Source organism: Chlorocebus sabaeus, chromosome 5 (genome assembly GCF_047675955.1).
Source record: "Chlorocebus sabaeus isolate Y175 chromosome 5, mChlSab1.0.hap1, whole genome shotgun sequence".
Lineage (NCBI taxonomy): Eukaryota > Metazoa > Chordata > Mammalia > Primates > Cercopithecidae > Chlorocebus > Chlorocebus sabaeus.
In genome coordinates, this window is record NC_132908.1 from 20209983 (window position 1) to 20232225 (window position 22243).

Genomic DNA, 22243 nt, shown 5'->3' on the forward strand with positions numbered 1-22243 from the left:
ACCAATATTTCTATAGTCTATCAGAAGTCATTCATCTTAAACTATGATTTAACACATTAAAAGCCCTGAAATAAGTGCTCTAAGACTTTCAAAATAAGAATTACTAATATATAAGAACTGTGTAATTTATATGTTTAAGTGATTTTGTTCAAAACCAATGGTAGCTTAATAGCTAAGTGACATTTCTTAAAATGGTACTTTCAATCTACTGGAATTCAGAATGTGCCAATGACATGAGACAGTCCCTGCTGTAACTCCACAGACAGGTAGGCTCTTACTGGCGGAGATCATACAGCTCCTTCAGACATGCAAAGCTGGGTGCCGGTTTCTCCTGGTCACACTTCCCCTGGCTCCTTCTCCCTCGGCCAGATGACTTCAGCTCCTCCACTTGGCTCTGCAGGTGATCAATGTTGGTTTGCAGGCATTCAATCGTTTCAGTCAGGCTGTAAGGAACAGACAGAAGCCACTGCTGCTTGTCATACTGAATCAAGGGCAAAAGCGGTGAGGAGAGATTAGATGCGAGCCACTCACATTGGGCTTTCTTAATTGGAAAGGACATCTATTTAATCTCCATTCTCCAGAAAGAATTAAATTAAACCTTATCCCATATTGACCTAAACCCACTGCAGCCATGTTCTATTCTAGTTTATACTAAAGAACTTCCCGCTAGGCCTTCCTTGTCAGATTCTAGAAAACTTACCTCAGAATCTTTTGCTGTGAGGCCTTGCTGTCAGCAACTAGTTTTTGATTTGTTTCTTCCAGTTCCCTTGCTGTGACGTCTAATTGTTCATAAACCTTTGCATGTTGTTCGTTCATCTGCCGTAGAAGCTCCACTTGCTTGGTCAGATACTGTAAGAGAAGATCAGGACCAGGTGACACAAACAGATAAGATACCTGCTGTTCCTTGGCTGGCCATGGTGGCTCATGCCTGTAATCTCAGCACTTTGGGAGGCCGAGACATATGGCTCACCTGAGGTCAGGAATTCGAGACCAGCCTGACAAAACATGGTGAAATCCCGTCTCTACTAAAAATATAAAAATTAGGCAGGTGTGGTGACACATGCCTGTAATCCCAGCTACTTGGGAGGCTGAAGCAGGAAAATCACTTGAACCCGGGAGACAGAGGTTGCAATGAGCCGAGATGGCGCCATTGCACTCCAGCCTGGGCAACAAGAGTGAAACTCCATCTCAAACAAACAAACAAACAAACAAAGATACCTTCTGTTCCAACACCAATTCTCTGATTCTCAACACCAACTCTTGTTGGGGTGGGGCTGGCATACAGTCTCCATCTCTGGGCTCACTGTCCTCCCAGCACTGCCCAGAAGCTCCCTTAGACCCATTTCAATTTTCTCCAGGCCTTCTCACATCAGCGTGATTGATTCAATTATTGGCCACTGGTGACTAAACTCAATCTCCAACCCTTCCTTCTATCCAGAAGTTGTGGGGCTGGGACTGATAGATCTAACCCTCTAATTATGTGGTTGCTTTCTCTGGTGACCGGAACTCATCCTATCAGGAAACTCCAAGGGTTTTAGGAGCTCTATGCCAGGAACCAGGGACAAAGACCAAATATATAATTTTTATTATACCATATGTTTATTTTAAGAAAAGAAGAAATTAAACTCCCTGTCTTCCTAAGAAACGAGCACAGGCTATCCTTTATATGCTTAGCTCCCTTAATGCTCACCAATACCCCACTGCATTGTGAGGCTAATTTGCCAAAGCATATACCATGCATAAAATTAATATTCAACCAAAAAATCTAAAGTGAGACATAATAATCCCTTAAGACAAAAAGCATGGAACATGTGATCAAAGTTTAAGCAAAAACATCATGTTTAACAGAAATAAAGCCTAATGCGGAGGATTTTTGTTTTTTTAATTATACTCTAAGTTCTAGGGTACATGTGCACAATGTGCAGGTTTAATACATAGGTATACATGTGCCATGTTGGTTTGCTGCACCCATCAACTCATCATTTACATTAGGTATTTCTCCTAATGCTGTCCCTCCCCCAGCTCCCCAGCCCCCAACAGGCCCCAGTGTGTGATGTTCCCTGCCCTGTGTCCAAGTGATCTCATTGTTCAATTCCCACCTATGAGTAAGAACATGTGGTGTTTGGTTTTCTGTCCTTGTGATAGTTTGCTGAGAATGATGGTTTCCAGCTTCATCCATGTCCCACAAAGGACATGAACTCATCCTTTTTTATGGCTACACAGTATTCCATGGTGTCTATGTGCCACATTTTCTTAATCCAGTCTATCACTGATGGACGTTTGGGTTGGTTCCAAGTCTTTGCTATTGTGAATAGTGCCACAATAAACATACGTGTGCATGTGTCTTTAGAGCAGCATGATTTATAATCCTTTGGGTATATACCCAGTAATAGGATGGCTGGGTCAAATGGTATTTCTAGTTCTAGATCCTTGAGGAATCAATCGCCACACTGTCTTCCACAATGGTTGAATTAACTGACACTCCCACCAACAGTGTAAAAAGCGTTTTTATTTCTACATGGAGGATTTTAACTTGGAAAAAAGATCACTTTCTTTCTCTGAGTGAGGCATCCTGGACCAAAAAAAATGAAAAGTATGTTGCTTTGAAGAGAAAGATATGTCAGCTTAATATGCTTCAAAGACTCCTGTTATTTTTAATTTTATGAGATTTTTATCACCATTATCCTCCTTATTCACGAGAAATTTATCAGATGATTTATTCTGGTCCTGCTAAGACTGCCTCCTAAATGGCCAAGGATAAAGGGGAATAATTCCAACCTTAACGCCGCAGTGTAAGTCACCTTGACTCCCTCCCCTGCTCAGCTCTAGCTGAAGACACTAAAACACAGTATATACTCCAAAGGAAATAATCACAGTATTTCCCTGGACAGAACCAGAAAGGGGGGAGAAATGGTTTGAAGCTTACTGATGATTAAACTGTAAAAGACTCAGAACTTGACTTTAAAAACACTCTTCTTGGCCAGGCATGTGGCTCACACCTGTAATCCCAGCATTCTGGGAGACCAAAACAGGCAGACTGCTTAAGGCCAGAAGTTCAAGACCAGCCTGGCCAACATGGCAAAAACCGATCTCTAGTAAAAATACAAAAATTAGGCTGGCGTGGTGGCACGTGCCTGTAATCCCAGGTACTCAGGAGGCTGAGGCATAAGAATCTTTTGAACGTGGGAGGTGGAGGTTGCAGTGAACCAAGATCGTGCCACTGCACTACAGCTGGGGCGACAGAGGCTCTGTCTCAAATACAACACAACACACTCTTCTTGAGGCTTTTTCTACAACTCTACAAGTATCTGCAAGGCTAACAAACTGAAACAATGGGCTAAATGACACTCAACGGGCCCTTAAAGTGTTGAAAAAAGCATATATGGCTTTTTTTTTTCAAATCCACTTATACATAACTCAGCAGCAAAGGGTTGAACAAACACTTAACCTAACTTCAACTTTTTCATCTGAAACTCGTGGGGTCAAAAGTGTTTTGGAAAATTCTTTAAATTTTAGAAAGACAACATGGCGCTCATACCTGACACGCACCTGACACTTTATAATACCACCTGTGAGGTCTGGGCAGCACCCTGTATCGAGCCATCAAATTTCTGCATCAAAAAGTATGAACTAAGACTATAAACAGCCTTACACCAGTTCAGGTAAAGATCTACTACCAAATGAATCTGTTGTAAATTTAAGGGGAAAAGAAAATCTTACTTTATAGAGCTTTTTGGGTTCGGAATGGGTAAGTGGTTATGGATCTGTTAGTACCTACCATGTAGAACTGGAAGAATTAAATGAGAGGTGAGCACACAGCACGGTCTATAAAAGCCTGTGTGTAATCTTCACTGCCTCAACTTCCACCAGCTTCTTCTGGTCCTTTGGAAATCAACCACTAATTCTCATGAGTGAAGCTTTTTCAGAACTAAATCCTTAATCCTGCCCTCTGGCTAGTAAGGCCATAGTAGGTTCTTGTCATTGATGGGAACATGTTCAATCTCTTAGGAATTGATGAGATTCCACAGAAGTGGAAAAAAGGCTTAGAATCACAAGAATACATACATAATAGCTGCAGAAATTTTTCAAGCTTCTTTGTATCAAGTATAAATTATCAAGTATTCTTTAGGACTCAGAACTACCTTTAAAAATGCTAATGTATAAACCAGACATTAATTTACTAATATACAACAGGAGCTGTTCCTGCCCAGTGACAATAATATTCACATCCTCTATATAGGACACAGCTGCCCCACAAAGGGCATGTGAAAGGCCGATTCATGAATCGGAGTCTCTGGTAGACATAGGATCAGAGGAGTCTGATGGGAGGCAGTGATATCCTAACTAAGAGCACAAGCTTTGGGGTCAGAACCTGGTCTGAGGTTTTGCTTTGCTGTTTAGAACTGGGTGGCCTACAGCAAGCACATTTTTCTTAGGTGAGTTCTCCTCATCAACCCCATAAGGCTGTGAAGATAAATATGTGTGTGGCAGAGACTGGACTATGTCACCCTAAAGCATGCGTCTTTGGCATAAAAAGGTTCCTGCCTCCTCCCTCTCTACCAGGGAGAACAAAGGTTAACCACTAACATCTTTAGAACTTTATGGGCCAGAAGACAGCATCAGAGGAATCCACACTAACAAGCTTTGCTAAGGGGCCTTTATCACCACTTATTTGCCTTCCCACAAGTTCTGCCCTTAGACAAAGTCCTTCTCCTTTGTCTTGTTACTTCTCTAAAAATTGAAGATACTAAATAAGCTGGAATTCAAAGCCACCTTTGAGAATTACTCATTCCCTGGGTATCTCCCACACATATATATGAAATAGCTATGTTAATAAGTTTTTCTCTTGTTAATATGTCTTTTGTTACAGGGGTCCTTTCCAACTTAAGCGCTCATGAAGGTTGACGAAAAAAAATTTTTTCCTCCCTGACATATACAAATATATAATTTACATAAAGGTTAATATATGTAGAGAGTTCAGCATGAGATCTGGCAGATGGTAAAATTGCTCAATAAGGAGGAGCTACTGTCATCTTTATTTAAAGCTACAGTTTTCAAACTTCACATGTGCTAAGATTCACCTGGAAGATTTATTAAAGTGTAAGAACCTGGGTCTCTTTCCCTCAAAAGGCAGAGACTGGAGTAGAGCCAGGATTCTGCATTTTTAGCAACAAACCCAGCTGATATTAGTACAGGCAATCCACAGATCACACTTAGAGAAATGTTGATCTTGGGCATGGAAAATCCTGGAAGTCCCTGCCCTGACCAATGTCCTTTTCTCTTGGGTCTAGGAGACACAGGCATTCACTGGATCAATGATGACTCTTTGGCTTAATGCTCACCATCTCCCTGCATAGGGCTCAGCTTAGATGCAGTTATCCACTAAGATTAGGTTATATTTTAACTGTACCACAGTAGCATTCTTCATCGTTTCATTTTGTTATGTTCTTACAATCATTAATTCCCTGAAATTACAAATTAGTCACCTTAACCTTGCTTGAGTGATCCTTCCTGACTTCTCAGTCCACACAACTACTGAATTTCTACAGATGGCTAATTTTATCCACTGCATTTTAAAACTTTCTATTGTGGACCAGGTGTGGTGGCTCATGCCTGTAATCCCAGCACTTTGGGAGGCCAAGGCGGGTGGATCACTTGAGGTCAGGAGTTCGAGACCAGCCTGGCCAACATGGTGAAACTCCATCTCTACTTAAAAAAAAAAAAAAAAAAAAATTAGCTAGGCGTGGTGGCACACGCCTGTAGTCCCAGCTACTTGGGAGGCTGAGGCATGAGAATCGCTTGAACCCAGGAGGCAAAGGTTGCAGTGAGATAAGATCACATCATTGCACTCCAGCCTGGGTGACAGAGTAAGACTCTGTTTGAAAATAAATAAATAAAACTTTCTACTATGGATAATCTCAAACATGCAGATAAATGGTTTAATGAACTCCCATGTACCCATCAACCAGTTTCAGCAATTACCAACATACAGTCAATCTTATTTCATCTCTACTCTCCTATTTTCCTCATCCTCCAATCATTTTAAAGTTAATCCAAGGCATCTCAAGTATACATCTTCATACATTTCTAGGACTTTTCATTTTAACCATAATTCCTAAGGGAAAAAAAAACTCAATAATAATTCCTTAACATCTATTATGTTTCAGCATTAATATTTTCCCAATTGTCTCAAGTGGTTTTTCCAGCTTCATTTGTTAGCTATTGATTTTAAAATTTCACACTTAGGGGAGATATCTTTGCCTTTTTTGGAGTTGCCCCACGGCAAGGCAAGCGCCTCCCTCCTCTAATGCCTTTACTCTACCATCCCCTATCTGGGGGGATGCACTTCCCCTGGTTGGCTCCACCTAAGGCAGCAGTTCTTAGCCTGGGGTACATGGATAGACTTTAGAGAGTCTGTGAACATGGATGAATTTAAAGGGTCTGAACAGCTACATCTTCATTTTTGCTAACTTCAAAATGAAATTTGACATTTCTTTCAAGTATTAATAGAGGTGTTAAAATTTATAGGAGACCACTGGTTTGGACTGAGTCCCTGCCCCAGCCCCAACAAACCAAACCAAAATGGAGTCACTTGTGCTAAAGTTCCATGTCAGCAAGACAGTTATTCATCTGACTTCTGAGAAATTAGAAGAGAAAATAGCCAAACCCCTAAACATGCCAGTTTTAGCCAGCATAAGGGACTTCCCTCTGCTTTAACCTTTACAAATAAATTAACTTTGAAATCACCCATTTTTTTTTGTTTCTGCTTTCCTCAGCCCCTGTCTATAAAACCAACTTCCTCTGCTAAGCTCATTGAAACCCTCATTCTCTAAGAATGAGGTGTTGCTGAACTTTAGAATCTCAAATAAAAGCCAATCTTTATATTTGTTGAAATTTTTTCTTTTTACAGAGGCAATAAACCACCAGTGGTATTAGGTTTATCCGTGACTTCATCATCAACAGAAATCACAGATATTTTCACACTGCACTATAGTTGCAGAAATCTTGATTTACTGCCTGCCTTCATCACTATTTGAAATCATGGTAGTTTCTAGATCTTGTTATTAAATATGTTAATACGTATCTATCTTATTATATCACAAATTTATTTTTCAATATTTGACAGGTATTTCATTATAACAGATTTCCTTTGTAATTCAATGAATTTTAAGAGGATTATCATAGATCTCATTAGATAATCAAAGGGATCCATGGCACCAAAGAAAGATTACAAACTCCAGTTATCCTTCTGGCCTCATTTCAAATATAACCTCTTCAGAAGTCTTTTAAGACCACTTTGGCCAGGTGCTGTGGCTCATGGTTGTAATCCCAGCGCTCTGGGAGGCCAAGGTGGGCGGATCACCTGAGGTCAGGAGTTTGAGACCAGCCTGGCCAACATGGCAAAACCCCATCTCTATTAAAAATACAAAAATTGGCTGGGCATGGTGGCTCATGCCTGTAATCCCAGCACTTTGGGAGGCCGAGGTAGGCAGATCACCTGAGGTCAGGAGTTCGAGACCAGCCTGAGCAACATGGTGAAACCCTGTCTCTACTAAAAATATAAAAATTAGCCGGGTGTGATGGCAGGTGCCTGTAATCCCAGCTATTCGGGAGGCTGAAGCAGGAGAATCACTTGAATCTGGGAGGTAGAGGCTGCAGTGGGCCGAGATCGCGCCACTGTACTCCAGCCTGGGGGACAAAAGCAAGACTTCATCTAAAAAATAAATAAATAAATAAATAAATAAATAAATAAATAAAATAAAATAAATAGAAATACAAAAATTATCCAGGCAAGGTAGTGCACACTTGTAATACCAGCTACTCTACTTGGGAGACTGAGGCAAGAGAATTGTTTCAACCTGGGAGGCAGAAGTTGCAGTGAACCAAGATTATGCTACCGCACTCCAACCTCGGCAACAAAACAGGACTCCATCAAAGAAAGAAAGAAAAAGAAAGAGAGAAAGAAAGAAGGAAGGAGAGGAGAGGAGAAGGGCTACCTTAAAGCAGGACTAAAGTGGCAGCACTCCCAAAGAACCCTAAAATTTCTCTCAAAACAATACAATAATATTCAATTTTTTTTTGCTGTTATTTTTGAGATGGAGTCTCACTCTGTTGCCCAGGCTGAAGGTGGGATCTCAGCTCCCTGCAACCTTGGCCTCCTAGGTTCAAGTGATTCTCCTGCCTCAGCCTCCTGAGTAGCTGGGATTATAGGCTTGCACCACCACCCCACGCTAATTTTTGTATTTTTAGTAGAGACTGGGTTTCACTATGTTGGCCAGGCTGGTCTTGAACTCCTGACCTCAGGAGATTCACCTGACTCAGCCTCCCAAAGTGGTGGGATTACAGGCGTGAGCCACTGTGCCAGGCCAGCACTGTAGTCTTCTAAGAATGGAAGGCTCTTGTGTATCTAGTCCATTCCTCACACACAGTAGGGGCCAAAAAAATACTGGTGAACTGGCAGTTTCTAGACTTTTCTTCACAACTGCTTATTGTGCTTGGCATGACTCAGACTGTGAGATGTCAAGGGGGATTTAAGTGAAAGATTTTGAGAAGGGCTTTGGCTTTAGCCCTCTTGGGAAAACAGCCTATTAGCCACGAATTCTCTCCCCTCTTCTCCATTTATGTATTATTTCTCTGTATTTATTCCCATGGCACCAATCGCCCCTGGGAATCTGAAGGGGAGACTTTTACAGTTCCTGCCAGATACTAGATGGGTCACAAGTTGTTGCTCTCTTAAAGACAGAATGCTCAAGTTACAGTTGTGGCCAACATACAGGAAACAAGTCAATATGCAAATAAGTACAAAGAGACCATTTAAGAAACTATAGAAAGTTCCTCTTGTTTGATACATAAAAACCTGTGATACCTGTGGTAACAACACAATGAAACCATTTAAGAACTTGTGATATTTTGGTCTTAGAGGACTTGGCTTTAACAACAATCTAAAGAATGGCAAGGAGCTTGTTTTCACATGGTAGGACCTTAATCTTATTATATGAAACCAAAATTAATCAGAAAAGCCCTTCACTTCTCCAAGATTCAGTTACAGGGGACATACAAAAGAGTCTGACAAAACCAGTCAACAACTTAAAGAAAAATAGTGAGATCTCCAAGCAAGTACTGATGTAAGGCCAGACATCTAGGTCTATGGAGTCAGTGCTTCATTTTTTTCTGAATCTAGAAGGAAATGGGTTAGCTTATTTCCTACCTCTCATCTCGAGGTACAGACATGCTGCTGACATGCTGGTTTTCTCTCTGATACACAGCCTCCAATGAATCTGACTGCCATAGTAAACAGGAAAGGGAGACATTTGAAACAAAACAGTGGGGGAGGGGGGTCATGGGGTAGCAGAAATGTAGGTAAAATGTCAATTTATAGCAAAATGCCTTGGGTTTATCTGTCTAGGAATTTGCACAGACTGTCACCTCAACTACAAGTATAACGTTCCAGTTATGCACAAAAGCTACAAACAGGCCACCTTTACAAATAAGGTAAACCTTTAAAAAACACAGGCCAGCAGAATTACATAAATACCTATTTGCAATTGTGGAATCCTAACCCGGAACGCAGGGAAAGACAGAAACAACCCCAAGTAAAAACGCATAGAAATAGAGTGGAAATCTGGCTTGTAAGCAGTGTTGGGATTATCCTGAAATTAAGGATTACAGCCTAAATCCTCTGAATTTAGTATCAAAATGAACTTCCACAATAGTTTCCTATGACTTTGGAAAAATCTCTTTCCCCTGATGAAAGTAATATATTTCCCCTGTAGAAATTTGGTGGGGAGAGGCATGAATATGAAAACAGAAACCACCTATAATCCCATTATTAAAATTATGGGATTAGATTGTTTTTAAAGTCTATTTCCAGTAATTCTGGAGGATTTATTTTTTCAGAATTAAGGTTCCTTCATGACTATAGTTAACAATATTTTATTGTATACTTCAAAATAGCTAGAAAAGATATGGAATATTCCCAACATAAAGAAATGATAAATGTCGGAGGTCATGGGTATCTCAATTTAGATTTCATCATTACACACTGTATGCTTGTATCAAAATTTCACATGCACCCCATACATATGTAAAGCTATTATATACCCATACACATTTTTAAAGACTTTTTTCACCACTAAAATTCTTTTTTTTTGAGACGGAGTCTCGCTCTTTCGTTCAGGCTAGAGTGCAGTGGCGCAATCTCAGCTCACTGCAACCTCAGCCTCCTGAGTAGCTGGGATTACAGGTGCCCGCCACCACGCCCTGGCTAATTTTTGTATTTTTAGTAGATACGGGGTTTTGCCATCTTGGCCAGGCTTGTCTTGAATTCCTGACCTCGTGATCTACCCACCTCGGCCTCCCAAAGTGCTGGGATTACAGGTGTAAGCCACCCAACTGGCCCACTACTAAAATTCTGAAAACATTGGTAAACTACACAACAATTTATACTGTTCAAAATATATATATTTCCATAATCTTATCACCTCAAAAAAATCCTATACCAAAGTAGTGTAAACATTATCACCATTCCATAACGGAGCAAACAGCATCTGAGGGGTAATTCATATGTCTAAATTCTCTAGCTATTTGCAATTAAAATTGAGGGTTTAAACCTGAATCTCCTAAAACAGAGGCCAGAGCCCCTTCTGCCTCCCTTAAAAATCTCCCGAGGTGGAAACCCAGTTTAGGAATTATTAGAAGAGCTTTGTAAGCTGTTTCTCCTCTGTTAAAATACTGATTTCAACAAAGTATCGATTACCTAGTATGTGTGAAAGACCATGAATAAACACAACAGTGCTCACTGTTGCAATGGGAAATAAGGGGAAACGAAAATAAAGCAAATCAATTAAGTATCATATACAGTAGAATATTGATACATGCAGTAAAAGCAGCACAAAATACTTTTTCATTTCCAAAGAGGGCATGAACTCTTGAAAGAAGGGATGCCTTGAAGGCCAGACTACTTTTGAGTGCTAGGCACAACTCCTGTAGGGCATAATGCAGGTGTGTAAGCAGAGAAGTAACCAAAACACAAGGTTGTAGGCTGCTTACACAGTTGTAGGAAAGTGTAAATGAATACAATGGTGTCTGATCTCGTTACTCTCCAAAGAGTTCTCTCCTCCCTGCCTTCCACTCAGAACAGAAAAATCTTGCTCTGGATTCTTAAAAAATTATGTTTTTCAAATTAGCAGGGAATAAAAGTAAGACAGGCTACAGGCTTCTCTGAAGCCAGTTTAACCATTATTTTGAATAGTTTATTTAATCTTTTTTCGTTTTCACATTACATTTTTTTTCAACATTAAAAACAATGCCTACCAAAAATACTGATCAATTTTTAGGAGGATTGTTTGAAACCCTCCAAGAGTCTTTGAAAGAATATCTGTGGTTCTACTTACAAAATACCCTTTGGCAGTGTCCAAGTTGTCTATTTCCATAATAAGTCAGAATCTTAGGGATCTTGTCTTAGTATTTTCACCAGTTCTCTATACTATTTTTCATTCACACAGAAGAGTTCGTTCCCAGACCATTCTTCTGAACTGTCTCATTTTAAATTTCACTGGTGGTAGGATAGGAGCTGATTTTTTGTTTTTCAACTATATATTTTTCTGAATTAAAAAAATCTTTTTTTTTTGAGACGGAGTTTCACTCTTTCACCCAGACTGGAGTGACGTGGTGGGATCTTGGCTCACTGCAACCTCCGTCCCCCGGGTTCCAGGGATTCTCCTGCCTCAGCCTCACAAGTAGCCGGGATTACAGGGATGCACCACCACGCTCAGTTACTTTTTGTATTTTTAGCATAGACAGGGTTTCGCCATGTTGGCCAGGCTGGTCTCAAACTCCCGACTTCAGGTGATCCATCTGCCTCAGCCTCCCAAAGTGCTAGAATTACAGGCGTGAGCCACTGCGCCCAGCTGTGTATTACTTTTCTAATCTAATTCCCAATAAATATTCTACAGTTACTTTAAAACTTGTACAAGTGATTCCATTCATGAAAAGGTCAAAAACAAGCTAAACTTATCTAGGGTGTTGGAGTTAGGATGCTAGTTCACCAGGTGGTGACCAGATGGGCTGATAATGCTCTCAACTCCTTATCTAAGTATAGGTTGCATTGGCATGTTTACTTTATGAAAATTCATCAAACTATACACTTAGGATTTGTGCCCTTTTCTGTAATGTACATTCCAATAAAAAGTTTAAGGTAAGGAGAAACATGCTGAAAAGGTTCAAATTAAGGAGAGAGCCCTTATAAAGTTTTGGGGGCCTCCTGAAGGTTGCAATAAGAGGAACATACGTAAGGGTCATCGTTTAGCAAGGAAGTAGGCTCTTTGGCTGCCTGGTTACTTTTACAAGAGCATCAGGCATTCTTTTAGATATTAGAGAGACCTCGGAAATATACATGGTGATCCCTACGTCTGCCCAGGCACAGTTGTGATGGAGCAGGCAGCAAGGACAGTCTGTGGGAATCCCCCGGCTGGTAAGTGGGCTTAGCCAGTACTGCCATCTCCTCTCCCCTACTGAGACTATAAACTTACTTTCATGAAGCAACTTATAAAAGGAAAGAAAAAATAAAGTCAACTGTAATGGTGGTGAAGAAATCTAAGATAGTAATTATTCTTAGCCAAAAAACAGCTTTGGATAAAGAGGAAAATACTGCATTTTGCAATGCTCAGATCTAGGAACCAGTGGGCTACATATTACAGAAATAAGAGACTCATGAATATGTTTCCCGAAATATTCCAAGCTAAATCTACTGAATAGTTTCATACATGAATTTTGTACTTATTTAATTATGAAGGTCTGAACTGGATTCAGTTCCATGATGCTTTACAATATCTTATGGATAATATTAGATAATAAAGTGTTATTTGTAGATTTGGAGAACCTCAGATATCTCTGGATACTTTCAGAATACCAATGATCTAGCTTAAATGTTTAATCATCCTCGATGAAAACAAAGGAGACAACTTAGATCATAAACCAATTGTTTGTAATCTCCTACACTAATCAATAGGCATCATTCTCCCAACTTACAAATATTTATACTTCTTTCAGCTACACTTGAAAGATGTGCTAAAACGGCCGGGCGCGGTGGCTCAAGCCTGTAATCCCAGCACTTTGGGAGGCCGAGACGGGCAGATCACGAGGTCAGGAGATCGAGACCATCCTGGCTAATACGGTGAAACCCCGTCTCTACTAAAAAATACAAAAAACTAGCCGGGCGAGGTGGTGGGCACCTGTAGTCCCAGCTACTCAAGAGGCTGAGGCAGGAGAATGGCGTAAACCCGGGAGGCAGAGCTTGCAGTGAGCTGAGATCCGGCCACTGCATTCCAGCCTGGGCGACAGAGCGAGACTCCGTCAAAAAAAAAAAAAAAAAAAAAGATGTGCTAAAACAAGAATCAGTTATAGTGTTTTATAAATGCTCTAACAGGAAACATCAATACAATTTATTAACTATTAGCAATAATCAGGCATCGAATAAACCTCACAGACTACGATAATACAATTAAGACTATGTCTCTACATAAATACAAACAGTGATGATCGTTTAGGACTATTCTGAAATCTCCCACTGAGTAAAAAAAGTCTAAGAAACAAAGGAGGAAAGAGTTCTTTGACCACATAAAACATTTGGCTAGTTTACTAGTTTTGTTTTTAGACTAGAGACAGGGTCTCACTTTGTTGCCCAGGCTGGTCTCAAACCCTAGCCTTAAGCAATTGTTCCACTTCAGCCTCCCAAAGTGCTGGGATTACAGACACAAGACACCATGCCTAGCCTAGTTTTTCTGCATTTTAGGTTTCTGAAAAACTCTACAGTAGGTTTTTTTATTTGAGATGGAGTCTTGCTCTGTTGCCTAGGCTGGAGTGCAGCTGCATAATCTCAGCTCACTGCAACCTTCACCTCCCGAGTTCAAGTGATCCTCCTGCCTCAGCTTCCCAAGTAGCTGAGATTATGGGTGCTTGCCACCATCCCCAGCTAATTTTTGTATTTTTAGTAGAGACGAGGTTTCACCATGTTGGCCAGACCGGTCTCGAACTCCTGACCTCAAGGGATGTGCCCGCCTCTGCCTCCCAAAGTGCTGGGATTACAGGCTTGAGCCACCTCACCCGGCCTACAGTAACTGGTCATTAAATTCAATGTAAACATATTCTATGCTCTTTTGATGTAGAATATGCTAAAATGGTACCTGGTGACTTCAATATCATTGCAAGCCATATCGTCCTAGAATTATAAAAGTGTATTTCAGAAATCCTGCTCAAGGGGAGGGTCTACTGTATATATCTTTTATGTTACTAGGTAAAATTAATGGATATTGAGAGGGTACATTTGTTTTCATAAGTTTATTTCTATTCAAAAGATTAAAATTGTATAATGTGATCACTTCTAATGAAGGACTATGTAATTCTTTACTTGTTTGAATTCCCAGCACCTGGTTCAGGAAATAATCAAAGTTTTAGTAAGTACTCATTATAATGAACTGCTTCACCATTCTAGTCTTGTACATTTTTCTGTGCACAGACACAAGAGTCCTGGGTCTACTGTACCAGTTTGAGGGGGAAGCATTTATATAATTTAAGTACAGTCCCCTTTTGGGGGGGAGCATGGGTTGGGACATGGAGAAAGGTGTTCTGATGGGACACTGTCTGGTTAATATCCATTATTATCTTTGCAGTCAAGTGGCCTACACATAACTGAACTACTTGAATGGGACCGTTTATAAGATTAGCAGCATGGAGGGCCATTTTAACGCCCTAGTCTAGCATCTTTCATTTTAGTTTTGTTAAGCTAGGCAAAAGGTATCATATTATTATATTTTTTTTATTGAGACAAGGTCTCGCTCCCATCTCCTAACCTGGAGTGTAGTGGCACGATCACGGCTCACTGTAGCCTTGACTTCCCAGGTTCAGGTGATTCTCCCACCTTTGTCTCCCAAGTAGCTGGGACTACAGGCACACGCCACCACACCAGACTAATTTTTGTATTTTTTTGTAGAGATGGGGCTTCATCAGGTTGCCCAGGCTGGTCTCGAATTCCTGAGCTTGAGCAATCTGTCTCCCTCAGCATCCTAAAGTGCTGAGATTACAGGCATATGGCACCACATTCAGTCAAAAATGTAGTATTTTAATGATAAAATATCCAGCAAAAATGTCAACAAATCAAGATCACAGCAGAGAGAAAGCAACCTGTATTTTATGATTATTTGAATGGAGCAAAACATCTGAACACATTGTGAAATAAGGAGCTATGATTTTTTTTTTTTCCCCCCAAATTTAGGATATGGTTTGGTAGTAGGTGGGAGGGATATGCGACCAAGGAGGAGGTGTAAGTTCCCTCTCTGGTGGGAAGTTCAACAGTGTGGGTAGTCTTCTTTCTTAAGCTAGGTGGTGGATATATGAGTATTCATAGTATTGTTCTCTTAAACACCATTCTGTTTATCTTAAATACTGCATTTTTTAAGCTGGGTGTGGTGGCTCATGCCTGTAATACCAGCACTTTCGGAAGCTGAGGCAGGTGGATCACCTGAGGTCAGGAGTTCGAGACCAGCCTGGCCAACATGGTGAAACCCTATCTCTACTAAAAATACAAAAATTAGCTGGGCGTGGTGGCAGGCGCCTGTAATCCCAGCTACTCGGGAGGCGGTTCTTATTCTCAAAACAGTCTGTGTTAAAAAATAAAATGCTGTGTCTAATTGCAAGTGTTATTTTACCAGTATGTGATTGACATAACAACAACACATCAAAGTATCAAAAGTGTAACTCTCCTGCCGAGTGAATTACCTCAATTTCCTGTAACTGCTCCTGATTGGTTGTATACATCTGCTGAAGAGAGTCCTCCAACTCTGTGTTCCGATCCAGTAATGTCTTCCCAAGCTCAGCAGCAAGCTGGAGATCTAGCACAACAAACGAATCTTAGAATACAAATGATCTCACATCAACAATTTATATAACCGAGTCCTTCAAAAAAGAACATGTAGTTTAGGTCACATCCCAATGGAAGGTTGAGTGGCACAGAAGGAAACCTGAGTTCTACTTAAAATTCAGTTAAACTGATGCCTCCAGCAGGTAAAGTATTCTCTTATGTACCCATACTTGTAAGAAGTGAAAAATAGTCATCTACTTTATGGAGATGCAGTTATTTGTTCAGGAATGATCATTCCGCAGTGTCACTTCTAAAATCCTATTTGCTAGTAGAATCAATGTATTCATATCCTGACAAGTCTACTTTTTTGAATGGACCCTTGAGCCAAAGTATAGGTGGAGCTTTCAAAAATCTTTAAGGTTCCCATGAATTTGGCTGCTGTGAATACAACTGTTAAAGTTTATTGTCATATATCCTGGGCTCCTAAGGGGACTAAAAATTATTCAGTCAAGAAAAGGAAAAATACATCAGCATTAAGAACACAGCCCCAGGTCACTCTACTTTTCTTCGTATCCTTCTGCAAGATGAGCAACTAGAAAAGCAAAACAGCAATGTGGTTTTCGAGGTAATTACATGTCAGTAGCTCATACTTCCATTTAGCACAGAATTATATTTTATTTTAAATCTCATTTTTCAACTCTCTCTATTCTTAGGCATAATGTCCATAAAACAGGATTTGTTTATATTATACTCAACTCCCAGAAATGAAAATTTAGTTAACAATATAATAAAGGACACTAGTTGTAACATAGGTCATTGAAATACTTCTCTGCATAGTAAATCTTATGGAGCAGGCCTTTGATACAGTGGGAAATGCACTGCACTCTGGGCAGGTAAGTCTCAGGCCCAGTTCTATCACTTACCAGAATACTTTCAATATGGTGTCTTTAGAGGCCCCTATAATTAGTATTCTTGTTTAGAGAGATGCCTATCTTATCAATATAAGATTGTGAAAATCAAATGAAATAATAATACATAAAGGAGTACTTTACAAACTAAGTTGCAATATGCATACAAAGTACTACTAATATTCACTGATTCACAAATGAATGTTTTTGTCGCCAGGCACTATGCTAAGCATTAGCTACAGAAGAGTGAATAAAATGAAGTCCTGCTTTGCTGATATTCCCAGATTAGTGGAGGAAGCCAGATAAATAACTAAACTCATGTACGGTGATAAACAGTATTCATGCATGCATGCATATACTCAATAATATTAGACACTATTCTAGGCACTGGGATAGTGCCCAGGAGCCATAAGGAACTCACATTAAAAAAAAAATCCCTGCCCTCATGGAGCTTATATTCTACTGGGAGAAACAGCAGAATAAAACATGACAGTGATAAATGCTAAAGAGAAAAAATAAAGCAAGAAAGAAGTACAGGAGGAGTGTGGATGTGGGAGGCTGAAATTTAAGAGCATGTGACTAGGGCCACATTAGAATTGATATATGAAGGAACGGAATAAGTGACCCATGTAGATCCATGTAGGGAAACAGCACTCCAGGCAGAGGCAAGGCAAGTGCAAAGCCCCTGGGAGGAAGCATGACTGAGCCATTAAGGAGGCTGAGGAGAGTGGAGCAGAATGTATTGGGCGGGGTGGGGGGCGGCGAGTCAAATCAGAGGGGCTCCAAGATGGCCAGTATGGGGAGGGCCTAACTAAAGAGGTCAAGAGTTTGGCTTTTACCCCAAATGAAAAGGACTCCAATGGAGGCTTGACAGGATCACCCTGCTGCTATTATACAGAGTGAATGGGACAAAAGTGGGAGCAGAGTGACAGAAAGATACTGCAATCATCTGGGTGAGAGATGATGGTGGCTTGGAAAAGGGTGGCAGAGATGAAGATGGAGAGAAGAGGCAGAATTCTGACATGTTTTGAAAGTAAAGCTAAAGGATTTGTTGACCAATATAAAGTCTAAAAGATAAAGGGGGTAGAGGGGGAACCTGGATTTGGTGACAATGAATAAAGGGCTTTCTTTTTCTTTCTCTTTATTAGGCACAGTCTCGCTCTGTTGTCATGCTGGAGTGCAGTGGTGCACTCATGGCTCACTTTAGCCTTGGATTCCTGGGCTCAAGTGATCTTCCTGCCTCAGCCTGCCAAGTAGCTGGGAATATAGGCATGCGCTACCAAACACAGCTTACTTACTGATTTATTGTAGAGACAGGGTCTTACAATGCTGCCCAGGATGATCTCAAACTTCTGGCCTCAACACATCCTCCCACCTCAGCCTCCCAAAATGTTGGGATTACAGGCATGAGCCACAGTGCCCAGCCTAGGGACCAATTTAGAAAGAGAGGTCATAAGGAAGGTCTGAGAAGACCTTTTAGCTGAAGCTTGAAGGATGAAGAACTTGCCATGAATTTGGCATATTCTACAACCTGACAAGCAGCCAGTATGATAGAGGCATGAGAGAGCAGATCATATAGGATTTTACAGCCCATGGTAGGTAAAGTTTAAGTTTTATTCTAGGTATGATGGAAAGCAGCCTCAGTTAATGTCATAAAAGTATTATGAAAAAAATATTTATCATAAAAACAAGGAAACTCACTACATAATTATTATTATTATTTTTTTTTTTTTTTTTGAGACGGAGTCTCGCTGTCTCCCAGGCTGGAGTGCAGTGGCCGGATCTCAGCTCACTGCAAGCTCCGCCTCCCGGGTTTACGCCATTCTCCTGCCTCAGCCTCCCGAGTAGCTGGGACTACAGGCACCCGCCACCTCGCCCGGCTAATTTTTTGTATTTTTAGTAGAGACGGGGTTTCACCGTGTTCGCCAGGATGGTCTCGATCTCCTGACCTCGTGATCCGCCCGTCTCGGCCTCCCAAAGTGCTGGGATTACAGGCTTGAGCCACCGCGCCCGGCCTTACATAATTATTTTTAAACTTAATTTTTAGAGGTTGACAACGCTTACTGGCTATTCACCACTGATAGTAAAACTTAGCCTTGGGTAAACGGTAACAACAGCATTAGTTGTTTTAATGTCTACTCAAGTGCATAATTAGTATTCTACTTGGTTAGTTTTCACTCTAGAAAAAGCAGCAAAACCCACCACACCCAAATCCAGATCATTTAAAAATATTTTACACCCATTTAAAATAAAACAGTATACTGTTTGTAAATAAGTGCTAAAATACATTCTCTTGTGATTTCAAAACTAACAATGTCTATTACAGTCATTACATTAAGACTAGAAAGCAGGTGCAGTGGGTCATGCCTATAATCCCAGCACTTTGGAAGGGTGAGCCAGGTGGACTGCTTGAGCTCAGAAGTTCGAGACCAGTCAGGGCAACATGGTGAAATGTCATCTCTACCAAAAATACAGTGAGGCCCTGTCTCAAAAAAACAAACAAACAAAAAGACTTCCATTAATAGGTCTATGAAATAACTTGTATTTACAAAACACAGAACTTTTATAAATAGCTCAAAGCATTTAAGAGACATTAGTCTTTTTCTTGTCATTATTTATTGGAGTCTCACTCTTGTCACCCAGGCTGGAGTGCAGTGGTGCAATCGCAGCTCACTGCAACCTCTGCCTCCTGGAGTCAAGCGATTCTCCTGCCTCAGCCTCCTGAGTAGCTGGGATTACAGACGCCCACAACCACGCCCGGCTAATTTTTGTATTTTTAGTAGAGATGGGGTTTCACCATGTTGGCCAGGCTGGTCTTGAAATCCTGACCTCAAGTGATACGCCCACTGTGGCCTCCCCAAGTGCTGGGGATTACAGGCATAAGCCACTGCGCCCAGCCTACTTTTTGTTTTCCAGAGACATTAGTCTTTATTATCTTTAAAGGTATTTAGCCCAGTTTCTCAGCTGAGACAGCCTGAAGCACAAAGCTGTTAACTGACCTAATCAAGCTCCAAGGTGAGTCACAGATCAGACAGAAACTCTTAGGCCAACAGGTTTTCACTCTCACTCTCATCATGATTCTTTGTTATCTTCATCTGCAGAGTTTTAAGGCAATTGAAAGTCCACAGGCTTCTTTAAGGTAGAGAATACAAATTTCCCCCGTGTTGAGGTACTTAATTTCTTCTTGTTTTCACAGATTGCAATGAGAAATTAAGAGTTCAACTATTTGGGTTTTTGTTGCCTGCTCTGCTAGTGAAAGCACATACAACCCCAGGCAGGTTAATACCTTGTTTTCGTCAAACGAAAAAGGAACTATGATTGAACATGTTCCAGAAAAAATGATTTTGTACTCACAGAGTATGTAATGTGTATACATAGGCCCACATGGAAGCTACCACACTGTATTAAAGACAAAGTATAAAAACATTACCTAGGTATTACTTAAGTCTTTCCTTCTTAAATGTGTAAAGTGGTGAGTAACTCCTCACTGGGAAGGATCAGATTCACCAAAGATGCTCTTAACTAGCAATCAAAGCCTGAGCCAAGGGCTGGGTGTGGTGGCTCATACCTGTAATCTTGAGAGGTGACAATGCGCTAGCAGCCCTCACTCTCAGCGCCCCCTCGGCCTCCGCTTCCATTCCGGCGGTGCTTGAAGAGCCCTTCAGCCCGCCACGGCACCGTGGGAGCCCCCCTCTGGGCTGAGGCCGGAGCCTCCTCCCTCTGCTTGCCGGAAAGTGTGGAGGGAGAGGCGCGGAAGGGAACCGGGGCTGTGCTCACGGGCCGTGTGAGTTCCGGCGGGACCCGCTGGCCCCGCACACGGAGCGGCCGGCCCAGGGCAGTGAGGGGTTTAGCACCCGGGCCAGCAGCTGCGGGGGTTGCGCCGGGTCCCCCAGCAGTGCCGGTCCGCAGGCCCGGCGCTCAAATTCTCGCTGGGCCTTAGCTGCCTCCCCGCCCAGCAGGGCCCGGGACCTGCAGCCAGCCATGTCTGAGCTCCTCCCCATGCAGTGGGCTCCCGCGCGGCCTGAGCCTACCCTACAGGCGCCGCCCCCTGCTCCGTGGCGCCTGGTCCCATGGACAGTCCAAAGGCTGAGGAGTGCAGGCCCGGCTCAGGACTGGCGGGCAGCTCTGCTTCCAGCCCAGGTGCAGGATCCACTGGGTGAAGCCACCTGGGCTCCTCAACCGGATGGAGACTTGGAGAACTTTTATATATAGGGGGGGGAGGACTGTATGTGCACCAATCAGCACTCTGTGTCTAGCTCAGGATTTGTGAATACACCAATCAGCACTGTATCTAGGTCAGGGTTTGTGAATACACCAATTGGTACTCTCTATCTAGCTAACCTAGTGGAGACTTGGAGGACTAGCACTCTGTGACCCCGTCTAGCTCAAGGATTGTAAATGCACCAATCAACACTCTGTGTCTAGCTCAGGGTTTGTAAATACACCAATTGGTACTCTGTATCTACCTAACTCTGTATCTAGCTAACTAGCACTCTGTGACTCTGTCTAGCTGAAGGATTGTAAACGCACCAATCATTACTGTCAAAACAGACCAATCAGCTCTCTGTAAAGTAGACCAATCAGCAGATTGTGGGTGGGGCCAGATAAGGGAATAAAAGCAGGCTGCCGGAGCCAGCAGTGGCAACCCGCTCAGGTCACCTTCCATAGTGTGGAAGCTTTGTTCTTTCACTCTTTGCAATAAATCTTGCTGCTGCTCACTCTTTGGGTCTCAGCTGCCTTTGTGAGCTGTAACACTCACCATGAAGGTCTGCAGCTTCACTCCTGACGGCGAGACCACAAACCCACCAGAAGGAAGAAGCTCCAGACACATCTGAACGTCTGAAGGGAAAAACTCTGGACACACCATCTTTAAGAACTGTATAACACTCACCGTGAGGGTCTGTGGCTTCATTCTTGAAGTCAGTGAGACCAAGAATCCATCAATTCCAGACACAATCTCAACATTTTGGGATGCCGAGGCGGGAGGACTGTTTGAGCCCAAGAGATCGAGACCAGCATGGGCAACATAGCAGGCCCTTGTCTCTTAGCAGGAAAAAAAAACCCAACTGGGCCAAAACTTCTCCAAGAATCAAGACTGACTTGAGACTATCACCAACCACTTTCATTCAATTATGGAACTACCTGTGCTACTTAAGAGCAGCCAGGAACCTCGTCCCTGCTCCTGCAGAAAGAGATGCCAAGGACAGCACTCTTTAGTAGATAGCAAACAAAAAAGAATTTGAGGCTTGTCGTTATCTCAATTCTTATTTCCAGTAAAACAAAGCACCAACCTGGCTCAGAAATCTGAAGTCTCAATCTCCTAAATATTTCATAGGCTGTTAAGGACAGAATTTTAACAAGTCTCAACTACAAGAAAGCTCCTGTGAAATCACACTGTATAATAGGATATTACTTCATCTGTTAGCTTAAAGACACCGGACTTTTTTTGTCTTTAAAAAAAGTTCATTTCCTGTTGAGT

General features: G+C 41.7%; 1 protein-coding gene across 2 annotated transcripts in view; it reads right to left on the minus strand.

Moving 5' to 3' along the window:
• CDR2 (cerebellar degeneration related protein 2) overlaps positions 1–22243 on the minus strand; it is a 30962-nt gene that overhangs the window by 3040 nt on the left and 5679 nt on the right. For both annotated transcript variants that reach the window (XM_007987748.3, XM_073015233.1), the window contains exons 2-4: positions 15775–15887; positions 701–849; positions 279–443 (exon numbers count right to left, since the gene is read on the minus strand). In XM_007987748.3, the coding sequence (XP_007985939.2) occupies positions 279–443; positions 701–849; positions 15775–15887 (427 nt within the window). The remainder of the gene's footprint in view (positions 1–278; positions 444–700; positions 850–15774; positions 15888–22243) is intronic.